Source organism: Meyerozyma guilliermondii, genomic scaffold, assembly GCF_000149425.1.
Source record: "Meyerozyma guilliermondii ATCC 6260 scaffold_7 genomic scaffold, whole genome shotgun sequence".
NCBI lineage: Eukaryota > Fungi > Ascomycota > Pichiomycetes > Serinales > Debaryomycetaceae > Meyerozyma > Meyerozyma guilliermondii.
Genome location: NW_001809794.1, coordinates 198,413 through 214,009, shown reverse-complemented (window position 1 = coordinate 214,009; position 15,597 = coordinate 198,413). Strand labels below are relative to the sequence as shown.

Sequence of the window (15,597 nt, the reverse complement as noted above, 5' to 3'; positions counted from 1 at the left end):
TGCATTGGTATAGGTTAGTGCGACATTTGTCGTGATACCCTTTTAATCACCTCAATAAAAATTTCGGTGCTCATCGCGAACTCTTCTCCATCTCATCTCCTACATTTCTTCATAATCCACGCCTATAGTATGTCGGAACAGACCTCCAGCTCTGTGCTAAGCAGTAGCGAGGTTGCCTTCCCAAGAGGAGGTGCATCTGTTCTTACGCCTCTTGAGGTCAAAGAGATTTCTAATGAAGCTGCAAGAGATGTGCTCTTCGAATCATCAACCGCTGCCAAAAGAACCAGCGGTGAAAAGTCGCAGCAAGCACGCAAAAAGAGCAAGAAGAGCAAGAAGAACACTAAGGAATCTGAGGAAGTGGAAAATGTTATCACAATTGAAAGTCTTTCCTTCAAAAAACTCTTTCCTGGAACCACCGTGTTGGGACAAATTTCCAAGGTGAACAAGCTCGATTTAGAAATTGCCATAGGAGACAACTTGATCGGATATGTACCCATATCTTCCATCAGTGACGAAATCACTCGCAAAGTTGAATTGTATCAACAAGAATCGGACTCGTCTGAAGATGAAGAAGAGGAAGGTGTTACCCGTACTGCCACCATGAAAGACAATGAACTTCCAGATCTCCAGTCCATTTTCAAAGCAGGTGAGTGGCTCCGTGCCAAAGTGACAGAGGCCGAACTTTCCCAGTCGAAGAAAAAACGTATTCAATTCACCATCGAGCCTGAAAACGTCAATGAATCGATAGAGGATGAAGATTTGATTCCGGGAAACCTCTTGCAGTGTTCTGTTGTATCTGTTGAAGACCGAGGTGTCATATTAAACACTGGAGTCTCGGGAAAATCCGGTTTTATTTCCAACAAAGAATTATCAAATGCCAATATAGATCTCCAATCGTTGAGCGAAGGTTATGTCATGATGACCAGCATTGCTGCCAAGCCCACAACACGAACTATCAGCTTGCGACCAGCGACTCTGTCGGTGTCTCTGAAGAAGAACAAAGTGTCCAACATTTCTTCCGTTGATGCTATACAGCCAGGAATTATCGTCGATGCCCTTGTTGCAGAAATCACGAAAGAAGGTATCACAACCAAAGTCTTTGGTATGGTGGACGGAACCATCAGTCTTCTGAACATTGGCGAATACGATTTGGACTCGCTTAACCACAAATTTACCATTGGTAATTCGATAAAAGCTCGCGTTATAGCCGTTCTCTTGAAAGGTGGAACCAAAAAGCTCGTTTTATCGATTCTTCCTCGAATCTTGTCATTGGACTCTCAGGAAAATACCGATGCTTTGGAAGCATTCCCCATTGGTTTCGTCTTTGACCAAGTAGAAGTCATAGGCTTAGATTCAAATTACATCTTTGTGAGCACAGGCACTTCGTCTTACCATGGACAAGTTCATATCTCCAAAATCAACCAGGAAAAGGTGATTGACGACTACTTTGTTGGCTCCAAACACAAGGCTCGTGTAATTGGACTCAACAAATTCGAAGGACTTTTAACCTTAACGATGGATCCAAAAATAATAGACACTAAATTCATGGTACCACTGCAAATTCCAGTTGGTGAGTATATCAATGGAGGTGAGATTATCAAGGTTTTGCCTGATGGCGCTGGAATTCAGGTTAAGATTTTCAACGATTTCGACGCTTTCGTACCACCAGAACACATGTCTGATGTCAGGTTGGTGTACCCAGAAAGAAAATATAAGGTGGGCTCTAAGATTAAAGGAAGAGTATTGAAGGTTCACGGCTCCAAGATTTTCATCACATTGAAAAAAACCCTTGTCAATATTGAAGATGACGAAGTGCTTTCGAATTTCGAACTGGCAGAAATCGGGCTCAAAACTCCCGCTACGGTAGAAAAGTTTGTCCACAACGGAGCTATTGTATCATTTTTTGGAAACTTACGAGCATTTTTACCCAAGAACGAAATTTCAGAGACTTTTGTTAAAGATGCTAAAGATTTCTTGAAGAAAGGGCAGACTGTCAATGTGAGAATAATGGACAGAGACGAAACCCAACAGAGACTAATTGTCACTCTCAAGCAAAATGATGTGACAAAAGCTCAGCAATCAGCTGTAAGTTCTGTGGTTCCTGGCAAAACTATAGTAGAGGCTTCAATTGTTGAAAAATCTAAAGACAAAGATTCCGTCATTGTCGAAATCGAGGGATCAAACTTGCGTGGTGTAATCTACGCTGGTCAGCTTTCCGATGGAAACTATGAGCAGACTCGTGCATTGTACAAGAAAATACAAGCTGGTGACAAGCTTGAGGCTGTGGTACTCGAGAGAGATATGAAGACAAGGTCCGTGATCTTGTCAGCCAAACAGTCTTTTATCAATGGGGCAAAAAACAATCAGATTCCATCGCAATTCAGCGACGTCACTGTCAGTGATAAGGTGTTGACTGGATACATAAAGTCGGTAACCAACTTGGGTTTATTTGTCGCTTTTGGTGGAAAATTGACAGGATTGGTGTTGGCAAAATATGCAACTAAGAATCCTAATGAAGATATTCTTAAGCGCTTCTATAAGAACCAATCGGTATCTTGTCGTGTTATACGTTTGGATAACGAGAACAAAAGATTTTTGTTATCTTTGGATTCTGAAGACAAATCTGAGCATGGACAAGAGCTCGTTAATCCTGTTGATAGCACCAAGAAACTCATCACTGACTACACTCCCGGAGCAAAAACACAGGCCAAGATCAAATCCATCAAGGGAACTCAATTGAATGTCCAGTTAGCTGACAATTTGCAAGGTCGCTTGGATATCACACAATGTTTCGAAAAGTGGTCGGACATCAAAGACAAGAATCAACCATTGTCTCAGTTTCATAAGGATGAGATTTTGTCAGTAAGAGTCCTTGGTTACCATGATGCAAAGAACCACACTTTCTTGCCTATTTCCCACCGCAAATCCAAGAACACAATTCTTGAGCTCACTCTCCTAGAAAAGGATCCTATAACCGAGATCAAAGATGTCAAAGTGGGCTCTGAGCATGTTGCATTTGTAAACAATCTTGCTAGAGGTTTCGTTTGGGTTTCCATGAGTCTATCCGTTAAAGGAAGGGTTTCTTTTATGGATTTATCTGACGAAGTTTCTATCTTTGAAGACTTGGAAAACAGGCTTCCAATTGGTGCCGCAATCAAAGCTAAGGTCAAGCAAATCGATGAAGAGCACAAGAATATCATTTTGACTTCAAGAAAGCATACCGTTACCAAGTTTGAAGATGTGGAGTTGAACAAACAATATCCAGCTCGTGTCTTGAAGGTGCTTCCATCTTTTGTTCTTGTTGAGTTAGCTCATGATGTGGTAGCTTCTTCGTATATCACTGATGCTTTGAACGACTACTCAAGTGCTCTCAATGAGGTATTTCATGCCAATGACTACACCACTGCTACTGTTCTTGCTGTTGACAAAGACTCCAAGAAGATCTCAGTTCTGTTGAGAACCAACAAGGCCGTTGACAAAGTTATCAATTCTGTTGAAGATTTACAGCGTGGTGATGTCGTGAAAGGTTTTGTCAAGAATGTGGCTAACAACGGAGTTTATGTGTCTCTTGGACGTTCAGTGCATGGTTTAGTGAGAGTAAGCGATTTGTCTGATTCTTATTTGAAAGACTGGAAAAAGTACTTTAAGCAGCACCAGCCAGTCGTGGGTAAGGTGGTTAACTGCAAAGAAGAAGGAAGAGTTTTGATCACTTTGAAAGAAAGCGAAGTTAATGGTGAGCTTAATGTTTTAAAGAAGTTTGAAGACTTGAAAGAAGGAGAGGTATACGAGGGATCGGTAAGACAGGTTACAGATTTCGGAGTGTTTGTCAAATTGGACGGAACCCTCAATGTCAGTGGTTTGTGCCATCATAGTGAAGTTGCTGATAACAAGGATGTTGATGTCAAGGCTTTGTTTGGGGAGGGTGATAGAGTCAAGGTGAAGATTCTTGGCATCAATTCAGAAAAGAAGCAATTGTCTTTGGGGATGAAGGTTTCGTACTTTGCTCCAGAAGCAACACAGAATGAAGATTCCGACGACGATGTGGAGATGGCTGAATCTGAAGAAGCTACTCCTAGTGCCTCAGAAAGCTCGGATGAATCTGATGAGGAAATCGTTGAGGGTGCATTTGAAGCCGATTCGGATGTTGACCATGACGATGAAGAGACCTCCAACGTTGTAGCTGAAGACTCCGGTATGGGATTGTCCACCAACGGATTTGACTGGACGGCTTCAATTTTGGACCAAGCACAAGAGTCGGACGAGTCTTCAGACGACGAAGATTTCGTCAATAAGAAAAAGAAGAAGCGCTCGACTAAGGTTGTCGAAGATAAAACTGCGGACATCAATACTAGAGCACCTCAATCTGTTTCCGACTTTGAAAGGATGTTGATTGGATCGCCTAACTCCTCAGTTTTGTGGATGAACTACATGTCGTTCCAGCTCCAGTTGAGTGAGATTGAAAAGGCAAGAGAAATCGGAGAGAGAGCTCTTAAAACCATCAACTATCGAGAAGAACAAGAAAAGTTGAACATATGGATTGCATTGCTAAACTTGGAAAACACCTTTGATACAAAGGAGAGCCTTGAGGATACTTTCCGTAGGTCTTGTCAGTATATGGAACCATTGACCATGCACCAGAAATTGGCAAGCATCTATACATTGTCGGAGAAATTTGACGAGGCTACCAGGCTCTACAAAGTGATGATCAAGAAGTTCTCTAAGAACGTCAGCGTGTGGGTGGCATATGCTTCCTATTTGCTTGATCGCCAAATGAATGATGAAGTTCACGAAGCGCTCGCCAAGGCCATGCAAGCTTTACCTTCAAAGGAAAGTATCGAGGTGGTCAAGAAGTTTGCTCAGCTTGAGTTTACCAAGGGGGATCCCGAGCAAGGACGTTCGTTGTTCGAAGGTTTGATGGCCGATGCACCCAAGAGAATAGATTTGTGGAATGTGTATCTTGACCAAGAGATCAAGTTGAACGATAAGTCCAAGGTTGAAAATTTATTCGAGAGACTTATCACCAAGAAACTCACCAAGAAGCAAGCCAAGTTCTTCTTTACCAAGTGGCTCAAATATGAAGAAGATCAAAACGATGAAAAGAGTGGGGCTCGAGTGAAGGCCAAGGCCGCTGAGTATGTGGAGGCTCATACATAATATTGCATCGAGTACAAAAGCGCTGAATTTAAATAGTTCTGTACCGTCACAAATGAAAACGTTATGTTATCAAGAGTAAAAGAATTATATCGTCCCATATTGCTGGTTATTTTATTGGTAGGAATGCTTTGGTATCGACCTTTGACGAACATTATGGCCCATGCTGAAGAAGACGAAAAAGTATTACAGATCCAAAATTCACAAAAGGAGCTGTATAGTCCTATCCTTGTGATTGCTAGTACAGTTTTCATGGTGGTTTTCGCAGCTATTGTCTTGACTATTGGGTGGTTAACTATTCGTCATATCGTCAAGGTTGCAAAATTTGAGATTATTGCAATTTCCACAAAATTGGATAAAAAATACAACCTGCTACAAAAAGAGGTTACGAGACAACTCACGAGAGCTAATGCTCTTGCTGACCAAACCCAGGCTGTTTTGGATGGGTTCTCCACCAGTTTAAGCGCCCTGAATGGAAACGTATGACTTGCAGTTCAGTGCAACACCAAGTCCGAAATTGACTCTGGTTGTACAATACAAGCGCCCGGAAAAGAAGCCACCAAGTTTGACCTCTGCACTGAAATCGGTCGGTCTCAATGGAAATCGTATGTCCAGGCGCAAATGCAGCCAAAATTACGCTACAAAGACATCGTCAAACGTGATGCTAATAACAGGCCATACCTGCGAGTGGTTGTCCATGGTCGCGGATGGGTTTCAATTCGTCAATTGGAACAGGAAGAGCAACTCTATGGACCCAATGCCGAAGTTGTGGGAACGGCAGAGTCACCTTGCCGAACCAAGAGTCTAAGTCTGATGCCAAGAAGAACGGCAGTTTCCTCGTGAACAGCTTTTGATCTGGTTCAGCGCTTGTTTAGCTATTCCGTCATAGTGGTAGATATAATAATTTGTGACTCAATGCTAGCGCATGTACTTATTGACTCTGAACTTCGACTTCATTTCGCACCCAAATTAGATGTCAATATGCATTCAACCTGTCAACGATTTCGAGTGCGAGAAGTTTTGTTCGATGAGTGACTCTTTGGAGAAACCGGTACAAACTCGTTAAGCTCAATTGAATATGACAAACGTCAATCAGTTTTGACAAGGACAAAATGACAAAATGCAAAATGACAGCTAAACAATCTCCAATAAGAAAATAGAAACGTTGAATTTTCTTCCGGTGGTCAATACTGAGCAGCCCGAGTCTTAGTTGTACATTGTGTTGGTTGCAAACTCCTGCAAAAAATTTTCAGCAAGACGAATGGATGTAAGTGCTTGATACAACTAGCATTGAAGTTGCAAGAGAAACATTGGTTTCGAAAATGAAGGTGGTATGATTGCTTTCAGAAGAGTAAGCAATTTCATGAGTTGACACCAATCAACTAAAGTAATTCACGTTACGGCTCAACCAAATCATAAGATAGTTTTCTGATTCGTTCAAATTCGCTGTGACCGTATAGTTCATCAGAATGACTACAACTTCAAGAAGCAACCCAATATCTTCGTGGAGAAAGAGACTTTCGACTCTTGTTGACTCGGGAGCATCTTGTGAAACTCGACCGCGGTTGCTATGAATTATTTTTTGTTTGAGTGCATTGCAATAGTCGATGAATACTGCCTTTGATCATTACTTCACAAAACACAAAAAAAGTCGCCATTTTATGGGCTGCCGGTATCCCTAGACAGTGTTTGGATCTGTTGTCTTTATATCTGACTTCCAAAATCATAATCCGGGGTAGCTAAGCGAATTCCCTCATTGGGAGAGGTTGCAATCAGCAATTCGTCTAAAAGTCTGCGGCTCGCACACGGCGAAAAACCAATATTGTCTCCGCGATCGGGTTCGCAGAAAAAGCATTTATACGACTAAAAAGCACTTGGCACGCAGTTTATTTTTCGATAAGACGCCGCCCCATGCCAAGACTTTCCACAGAAAAAGAATAACTATTTACGTGTTCCAACCGAAATGCAGGGACTTGCTCATTTCTTTTGACAACTACCAAAATGGGTTGTAAGGGTTCCTATTATTAAGCCACCAAGCTCCTAGTCGGGTATCCTAGTTTTTGTGCGCAAGCTGCGTTCAAATTCGGCATCCAATAAGAAAACCGCAAAACGGCGTTATCAGAGCCTTTCGGCGGCTCGGCTCCAATTAAAGACAGGGCTCATGGCACAATGCCAGTTACCCCGACCGGAAAAATGCCATGCAGATGTGACGTTTTTTTTCAGTGCGGGTGTCAGGGCGTGACACCGGCACAATATGCACTGTACATCAGCAGATGAACGGCGTTTTTACACTGTGATGCGCCCATATGCCGTGTGAGATGAAAAACTACTCATCCTCATTGGGAATAGATTGTGGCTCGGGGATAGTTAAAAAGTCAAAAAATCTTTTCTTCATTCACAAATGAGCTTCGAGGAACCCAAACGAGACCCAGTTATAGAATCGAATATCGACTCCACCACCAACAGCGTCTCTGTTGAAGGTGACCATGAGGTGCCTACCGATGAGGAAATGAAAACTTTGCGTCATGTTTCTGGAAAAATTCCTCTTAGATGTTGGTTGGTTGCAGTGGTTGAATTAGCCGAAAGATTCAGTTACTATGGTTTGAGTACCCCTTTCCAAAACTATATGCAAAATGGACCTCATGGAACTCCTCCTGGTGCTTTAAGTTTGAAAAATCAAGGTGCAACTGCGTTATCTTATTTTTTCCAATTTTGGTGTTATGTCACTCCCATCTTTGGTGCTTGGGTTGCTGATACGTATTTGGGAAAATACAAGGCTATTTCTGTTTTCGCTGGTATCTATGCCGTTGGTTCGTTTCTCATTTTCGTCACCTCCATTCCTTCCATCACCAGTTACAACACCGCTTTGGGAGGTTATGTCAGTGGTATTATCATTCTTGGTATCGGTACTGGTGGTATCAAATCTAATGTTTCACCTTTGATTGCTGACCAAATTCCAAAGACAAACCCTGTTATTAAGGTGTTGAAGTCAGGTGAAAGAGTTATTGAAGATCCTGCAGTCACAATTCAAAATGTGTTCATGTTCTTCTATCTTATGATCAACACCGGTGCTTTGTCCGTCATGGCTACCACCGAGTTGGAATACCACGTTGGATTCTGGGCTGCTTTCCTTTTGCCATTTTGTTTCTTTTTCGTGGGTATTGTTGCATTGATTATTGGAAGAAACATGTATGTCAAGGTTCCAGTTTCCGATAAGGTGATTTCCAAGGCTTTCAAATGTACGTGGATTGCAATCAAGAACAAATTCAACTACGATGCTGCTTTGCCTTCCAGAAACCCTGAGGCTGGTTATACATGGACCGACCATTTTGCTGAGGAAGTTAGAAGATCCATTTCTGCTTGTAAAGTGTTTGTGTTTTATCCATTCTACTGGGTGGTTTACGGTCAAATGATTAGTAATTTTGTTTCCCAAGCCGGTATGATTGAATTGCATGGTATTCCAAATGATTTCCTCCAGGTGTTTGACTCGATTGCCATTGTCGTTTTCATTCCAGTGTTTGAATCCGTCCTTTACCCATTCATCAGAAAGTTTACTCCATTCAGACCCATCACAAGAATCTTTTTTGGCTTCATGGTTGCCTCATCTTCTATGGTTTATGCAGCTGTTTTACAGCATTACATCTACAAGGCTGGTCCATGTTATGACAATCCTTTGCAATGTAAAGGATTTGTTGGTGTTCCAAACCGTGTCCATGTGGCGATTCAAATTCCTGCTTACGTCTTGATTGCGTTTTCAGAAATTTTTGCATCTGTTACTGGATTGGAATATGCCTACACTAGAGCTCCAGCCAGTATGAAATCATTCATTACGTCGTTATTCTTGTTGACCAATGCCGTTGGTTCAGCCTTGGGTATTGCCATCTCATCTACCTCGGTCAATCCCAAGTTTGTATGGAGTTACACTGGTTTGGCCAGTGCCAGTTTCATTGCTGGATGTCTCTTTTGGATCTGTTTCCAACACTACAACAAGAAAGAAGACGAATGGAACAAGATGGAATACGGTAATAAACAGAACGAGCAGAATGCCATTCACCCAGTTGTTTCGTTCCAACACTCGGTCAAAAGTCTTGCTTAATGATATAGACCGACAACTAATGTATTATTAGCGTAATTCAGTAATGTTACGAATCTACCCTACAATTACCCCACGTAGCCCAAAGGGTTGCCCAGGTGCCCAAAAGCTGAGTCGGATTATTTGAGCCAATTCGCATCTGAAAGTCCGAATTCAGTGCAGGTCAAATCTCACTTCAAGATTCAACATGTGCACTTCAACTCTTTGATCACAAACATTAGTCAATAAACAAATTCCTGACAAACCTCAAATCACAATCAAATCACAATCAAATCATTTCTTCTCCATTGTTCCTCCTTTATTATAGTCCTTCACCGTAATCGGGCCGATGAGGGGCTCTGTCACGTGCACAACTTTCACATGCCGCCCACACCGATTCTCTCATAAAAGTTGCAAACTTCTCACGATTCACCACATGACAGAAACAACAATCCACGGGAAACGCAAATTATCGTCCCACTGGCCTCCAGGGCCCGAGTACACGTCGATGCCTCCCTCGTCCCCTGGTGTGACTTTGGCCACTCTGGATGCTCATGCTGAAGCTCCTCCACCAGCCTACAGAGAAAAGCGGAAAAACGACCAGGAACTCGTTCTGGCAGCTGAGGCGCTTGCGCTGCTCACAAAGAGGACCCCACCACCTCCGGGTGCTGGAGAATCAGAGGATGGAAGCGGGGCTTCACAGGGTCACTCGGCGATCGCATCTCCACTCTCATCGCTTCTGATTCAAGGTGACGAAGATTACAAAATACAACATCCGTTGGTGTCACGAGTGAACCAAGTATCCCGCCATCCGATAGTGACCAACGCGGTGCGCTACTACAACCACTCTAAGCGCAACTATGCTCTGTTCAACTACGCTGCCGAATTTGTTGAGAAGGCCGCAATACCGGTTGTTTCTCGCATCGAAGCTGACTTGAATAGTCGCCACCAGGTCAAACAGGCAGCAGCCGCCATCACAGACGACAACGAAGTGTCGCCGCACCGCAAGTTGAGACGGCTCTCGTCTTCAAGTACGGTAGCTACGGCAAAGTCTGTAAAGTCGAACTCCGCTTCCACCGCCGATACCCGTAAACGTCTTCAATTCTGTCTCCATGTTTTGAAACTTGCCAACGACCAGATCACCACCAAAGTTAGCGAGCTCCAAGCGAAAATCCAAGAACGAGAGCAGGAGCGTGAGAAGGAACAAGCCCAGAAAATCGAACGTGCAAGACGGGCCAGTGAGGCCAGTCACGCCAGCCAGGACCAAACCGGCCCGCCTGGAGCGGGTCTCATTGCTCCTGAAGCACAGCAGACAAAGACGGAAATTGTATCTACCGTCAAGAAGATAATTCATGTCATTTCCAATTTCCGCCCGTCGTCACTCAGCACCTCTAATGGACTTACTCCCACTAGCAGCCAATCCAGTGAAAACTGTGATTTCAAAACCACCATCCGCGATATCATCCTCCAGCTTCCTACCACGGTCCAGCAAACAACCGCGGCCAAAACTGGTACTGGTCAACAAGCTAACGACCGCATCTTTTTGCTCGCCAAAGAGTCGCTCGACATGATAACGAGACTAACTACTGTGTTTAGCGTCCAGTTGGAAAAAGCCGATAATTGGGTAGCCGGGGAGCAAGAAGAGGATGAACTGACACTCACCGAATATGATAGTGATAAGAAAGAGGATTCGAAATACAGTTAGGTCGTTCTATAGATTGGATTTTTTTTTTGCAATAGTTAATCAATATTACGTCAGCGACGATAAACCTTCGATATCAGCGGACAACCCCCCTCCATCTTTTCACGTGAAAAACTCTTCACCTTCCCAAGCCACTCGTGCGCCATCATGCAGTATGAGTGTCCAAACCCAACTTTCGTAGCCACGAAGCCCCTGCCCATCTCATTTCCAAATGAGGAAAGGATAGTAGACAATTAACTTTCCTAAACCGGAATATTAATTAATGGATCATGCAGGAAAAAGCGGGATGCTGCAGTCAGTACGGGTGCAGAGGATGGGACACAGTTGCCTAAAGCAGGAATAAACCATAAATTCAAAAGTTGATTCCCCGGATTGGAAATTTTATGTTGCAAAAGTTACCGGATCGAGAAACATCATGACTACCCCAACTGCAAAAGGATAATTCATAATATAAAGCCAGTTGGTTGTCAAATTTTTGGCTTCACCGATACATTTGAAAACTATTGTGAAAAATTGTACTGGCCATGACCCTGTTACAACTCGCCGAAAGCGATGTCAATCGCATCAGAAACTCATGGGCTGACTTGCAGACCAACAACCGATACCACAAAGACCAATTTATCTCAAGGCTTTTTGCCAATTTGATTGCTGGTAATGCTGAACTCAAGTCTGTGTTTTACAGCGACAGTATTGTCAGAGAGCAATCCACGTTATTTGGAGACTTGTTGAACATGGGAGTAGTGTACTTGGATGAGATCCCCACGTTAGACAGATTTATGAATCAATTTTTCAGAGAACACTTGAATATGGTTGATGTTGCTGTGCACTATCTCGAACCAATGGGTGTTGCTCTCATTCAAACTTTCCGCCAATGGCTTGGAAAGGGCAAATTCGACAGTGATCTTGAAAGCAAATGGATCCAGTTGTATATTTATATTGCAAACTCCTTGTTGCAATTCTCTGAGGATGACAGCGACGTTGACGATGCTCCATCTACTCCCACCGATGCTCCACAAACCACTTCTTTGCTCGACAGGACCAACACCATCGAGTTTCAAATTTCTTCCAATGACAAATACCGTGGATTTAGAAGAAACGACCAGCTGTGTCCTGAACCAATTGCGATCAAGGTTCCTACCACTTTTTCCACCCCCACATCTACCCCAGCTCCCAGTATCAGAGGTAGTATTCGCTCGGTCTCTGAGAGCACCAGCGACAATAGCGACGACGAGAAGTTTGACCCAAGACGCCGCAGTCGCAGAAGACGTTCTCCCGAGTCAGATGCCGAGCCAATGCTTACTCCTCGTTCTTCCAGGAGACCTTCTATCGACATTAAGCGCGAGTCTGTGGAGCCACCAGCGCAGGAGGAGATTTCTCCAGTTGCTGAGGAAGCTCCAGTGGCACCTATCGAGCAGCCAGATGCCCGCAAGATGGGTTTTGCCAGAGCACCTCGGGTGATCACCGACGCTTTTGACAAGGACGACGACTTTGCCGAGTCCGACAAGAGCTTTGGATTCGACCCACGCCAAACCAGTCGCAGAAAGTCCAGAAGTCCCAGCAGCGAAGTTGAATCTGAAGAGGACGTTGCTCCGTTATTTACAGCCAACCGCGAAGAAGAGAAGGCGTTGCCTGAGACTCCAGTGGAGCCAAAAGCCAGCCGCTTCGACCACACCAGTTTTGGAATCAAGGGATTGGCACCAATTGTCGAAGGAGACTTTGATGACGATGCTGCTTCTTCGAGATATGCCAGCGACGAAGACAACAGTTCTTCAAACTACGGTGACAGTCTTGCTGACAAGTCGTCCAGTGACATGGACGAGGTGAGCTCTGGGGTTTCTACGTTGTCGTTGCACAACAGCGATTTCCGTTCTTCGATCGGCTCGTCGTCCAGTCCTCCAATGAGATCACACAAGAGCAACCACAGACAGCAGTCTTCCATGGCTAGCGACTTTACCGATGTCAGTGTGCCTTCTACCAGCCCCAAGCTTTTGTCCAGTGCCAATATGCCTTCCGCCAAGGCCATGCTCTCGCCAACTCCTTCGTTGTTGAGTCTTCCAAAACACCAGGATTCCACCCAAATGAGACAAAGAGTGTCGCTCGGGTTTATGAGAAGCAGCTTTGTGTTGAAAAAGGAAATGGAGCAATTGGGCTACAACCAACCCGAACACGTCGATTTGGCCAAGCCTCCTACCATTCCTGCTGCGGTTTCATCGTCGAATCCTTATGGAAATATGTCCCACAATGGTTCGCGTACAAGCCATGCAGTTCGGTTACAGAGCTTTAGCAGCAGTGATTTGCAATCGCGTGTGCATTCACTGACTACTTTGGGCACCAACAATGGATCCAGTGCCAAGAACGTGGGTACCACAAAATACCCCACCAGATCACTGCCTGTACTTAATGCCAGCTCCGCGCTGTTGTCTACATCTCGTGGATCTATGATGGCCGAGAAGAAGTCACTTAAATCGAGATTTTCCAAAATGTTCAAGTCAAAAAAGAAGGACTCATCTTTGACTTCTGCCTCGGTTGACGACTTGGCGTCAATGATGTCTGCAGGTTCTGAAGACTCTACTATGTCTGGGTTCTCATTCTTGTCCAAGAGAGGCTCCAGTGAAACCTCGAGAACCAGAGGTGCCAAAAACCGCCAGAGATATAACGTGTCTAGTGTTCCTTACAATGTGTTGTTGCCGCAAAAACCTATCCGCAGGATTCCTGCGTAGATGCCTTCAGGCAACCGAGCATGATTGTGAGGTGAACCCACATCGAGACGCTCGTCATTTGCATGGACCACTGGCTGGTTACCTATATAATTAATACCACATGAATACCACATGAATACCACAGCAATTACAGTAATTACAAACTACAGTAATTCAGACTAGAAACGAATAATATATTAGAAGCTGTATTTCCTTCTCTAACTTGCTCATGTTCTTTGCTCATATTCTTTGCATTCGTTTTGGTCGTCTCTTCTCTGCTTTCGCTTTGCTCTCGTTTCTTCGCTTCGTATTCTCCTCACATTATTTCCTATCCAAGCAATCTCCTCTTTCCCAATGGGGTATAATTATCTGCAGCGAGATGTTTCGCGATTTGCTGCAGGTGTCAAACGTACCACCAGATGCTCCAAATTGAGTGCTTTTCTAAAAATCGAAGACTCTATATATCTACATTGTGTCTGGTTGTTGTAGCTTCGTCGTGACTAGCCATTTCCAACCTTCCAGAAGAATTGGGCAACCATCGCCTCAAGTTGACCCCTCAGTGACTGCTGCATTCTCATGCACGATTAAGAACGTGCAGCCAATCATTAGAACTGATGCATGATTTTGCATAGACGCTATTGTTAGCATAATTTGAATGCCCAAAATTCTGTTCCTTTACAAAAGCATCGGCACTTATTTCTCGGGCGATCATTTCTTATTCGGATAATATACTGCCGCTGGCCGTCATTTCTCAACAACGAAGGTCATTTACTTTACGAAGTGAGAATTTGGTCTTACTCAAAGTTTACTATTTAGGTCATTCACTTCATTTGAAACTCAACAAATTAAACTTTTCGTCTCGAATTTGGCTACTTTTGCCGACGTAAGGCGACCAGATCAACGTAATAATACGCGGCAATCATTGATTTATTAGAGGCGTGATCAGACCCTTCACATTATGGTTTTTGATCTCCCAACTATGGATTTCACCAGTGGTGAAATAATCCATCTTCGTCGATTATGGAGCTCATTACGACTATTCAAAACCGAAACCGTGAAACCAGATCAAATCAAAAGTCATAATCGGCCATTGCTGTCTTGCAAAACCACAAGAAACACAAAAACCATCGACGATATCAAAGCCGATGCGTTCATCAAAATGTGGTCCACCCATGTTGTCGATATGGAAACACCCAGATTTTCAGAAAGTTCATCGTTACTTGACAAAAGTGACGCCGTGATTACAAAGTTCCAACTAGTATCCATGTTCAAACTCCTCACATTCATGCTTGACAATTTGACCCAACCAAGCATCACCTCTATGGATGTTCTCGTTCAAGTCAGCAAAGTGAATGCAAGGATCTGGAATCTTGAGGAGAGTGCCTACATTCTTGTGGGCGAGGCATTGACATCGACTATACTTGACATTTTGGGCAGGAATGTGTTCACCACAGAAATCGAAATCATCTGGCTCCGATTTTATTCCACAGTTGCTTCCAGCTTGGTATACTATGCCAAAGACCCAGCTTCCACATTCGTCCCGGAAACTCATCCTCATGTTCACAAACTAAGCATCAGCGAACAATCCACCATTACCTCCCGTCTTTCCTTACTGCATTCTCGAGACGATTCGTCGTCTTTTACTTCAGTGGAACAATCTTCAATTGCTACCTATACCATGGGTACCTCCAAACCCACCGTCATTGACGAAGATTCCGACGAAGATACCTCTTATGATTTACTCAATTCCTTCGTGCCAGAAACCACCAACATCTCAAAATCAAAAAGTGCAAAGAAGATCAAAAAGAATAAGTACGGTCCCACAAAGGGTAAGCCTCCTGCTTTAGTAGGATGGAACCACCCAAAGAAGCAGTCTGATGACTGTGTGATAAGTTAGGGAGCATTAAGCGAAGCGATAAGCAACGAGCGATGAAGAGATGGAGAGACCCATTGGGACCACTTTGAAAAACTGT

At 43.8% G+C, this 15,597-nt stretch overlaps 5 protein-coding genes across 5 annotated transcripts; all 5 read left to right on the top strand. All coding sequences in view use genetic code 12, as the record gives it.

The window, feature by feature from the left end:
- Positions 1–129: 129 nt before the first annotated feature.
- On the top strand, positions 130–5,154 carry PGUG_05282 (uncharacterized protein; the record flags this gene model as incomplete). Its single annotated transcript, XM_001482212.1, has 1 exon — positions 130–5,154. The coding sequence occupies one exon, from the start codon at positions 130–132 to the stop codon at positions 5,152–5,154; it is 5,025 nt and encodes a 1,674-aa protein (XP_001482262.2).
- A 2,398-nt stretch (positions 5,155–7,552) lies between these two features.
- On the top strand, positions 7,553–9,247 carry PGUG_05281 (uncharacterized protein; the record flags this gene model as incomplete). The annotated part of the gene is made up of 1 exon (XM_001482211.1): positions 7,553–9,247. The coding sequence occupies one exon, from the start codon at positions 7,553–7,555 to the stop codon at positions 9,245–9,247; it is 1,695 nt and encodes a 564-aa protein (XP_001482261.1).
- A 325-nt stretch (positions 9,248–9,572) lies between these two features.
- On the top strand, positions 9,573–10,928 carry OPI1 (transcriptional regulator; the record flags this gene model as incomplete). Its single annotated transcript, XM_001482210.1, has 1 exon — positions 9,573–10,928. The coding sequence occupies one exon, from the start codon at positions 9,573–9,575 to the stop codon at positions 10,926–10,928; it is 1,356 nt and encodes a 451-aa protein (XP_001482260.2).
- Positions 10,929–11,449: 521 nt separating this feature from the next.
- PGUG_05279 (uncharacterized protein) lies at positions 11,450–13,645 on the top strand (the record flags this gene model as incomplete). The annotated part of the gene is made up of 1 exon (XM_001482209.1): positions 11,450–13,645. One exon carries the CDS (start codon positions 11,450–11,452, stop codon positions 13,643–13,645), a length of 2,196 nt encoding a protein of 731 aa, XP_001482259.2.
- A 937-nt stretch (positions 13,646–14,582) lies between these two features.
- PGUG_05278 (uncharacterized protein) lies at positions 14,583–15,521 on the top strand (the record flags this gene model as incomplete). The annotated part of the gene is made up of 1 exon (XM_001482208.1): positions 14,583–15,521. One exon carries the CDS (start codon positions 14,583–14,585, stop codon positions 15,519–15,521), a length of 939 nt encoding a protein of 312 aa, XP_001482258.2.
- Between the last annotated feature and the right edge of the window lie 76 nt (positions 15,522–15,597).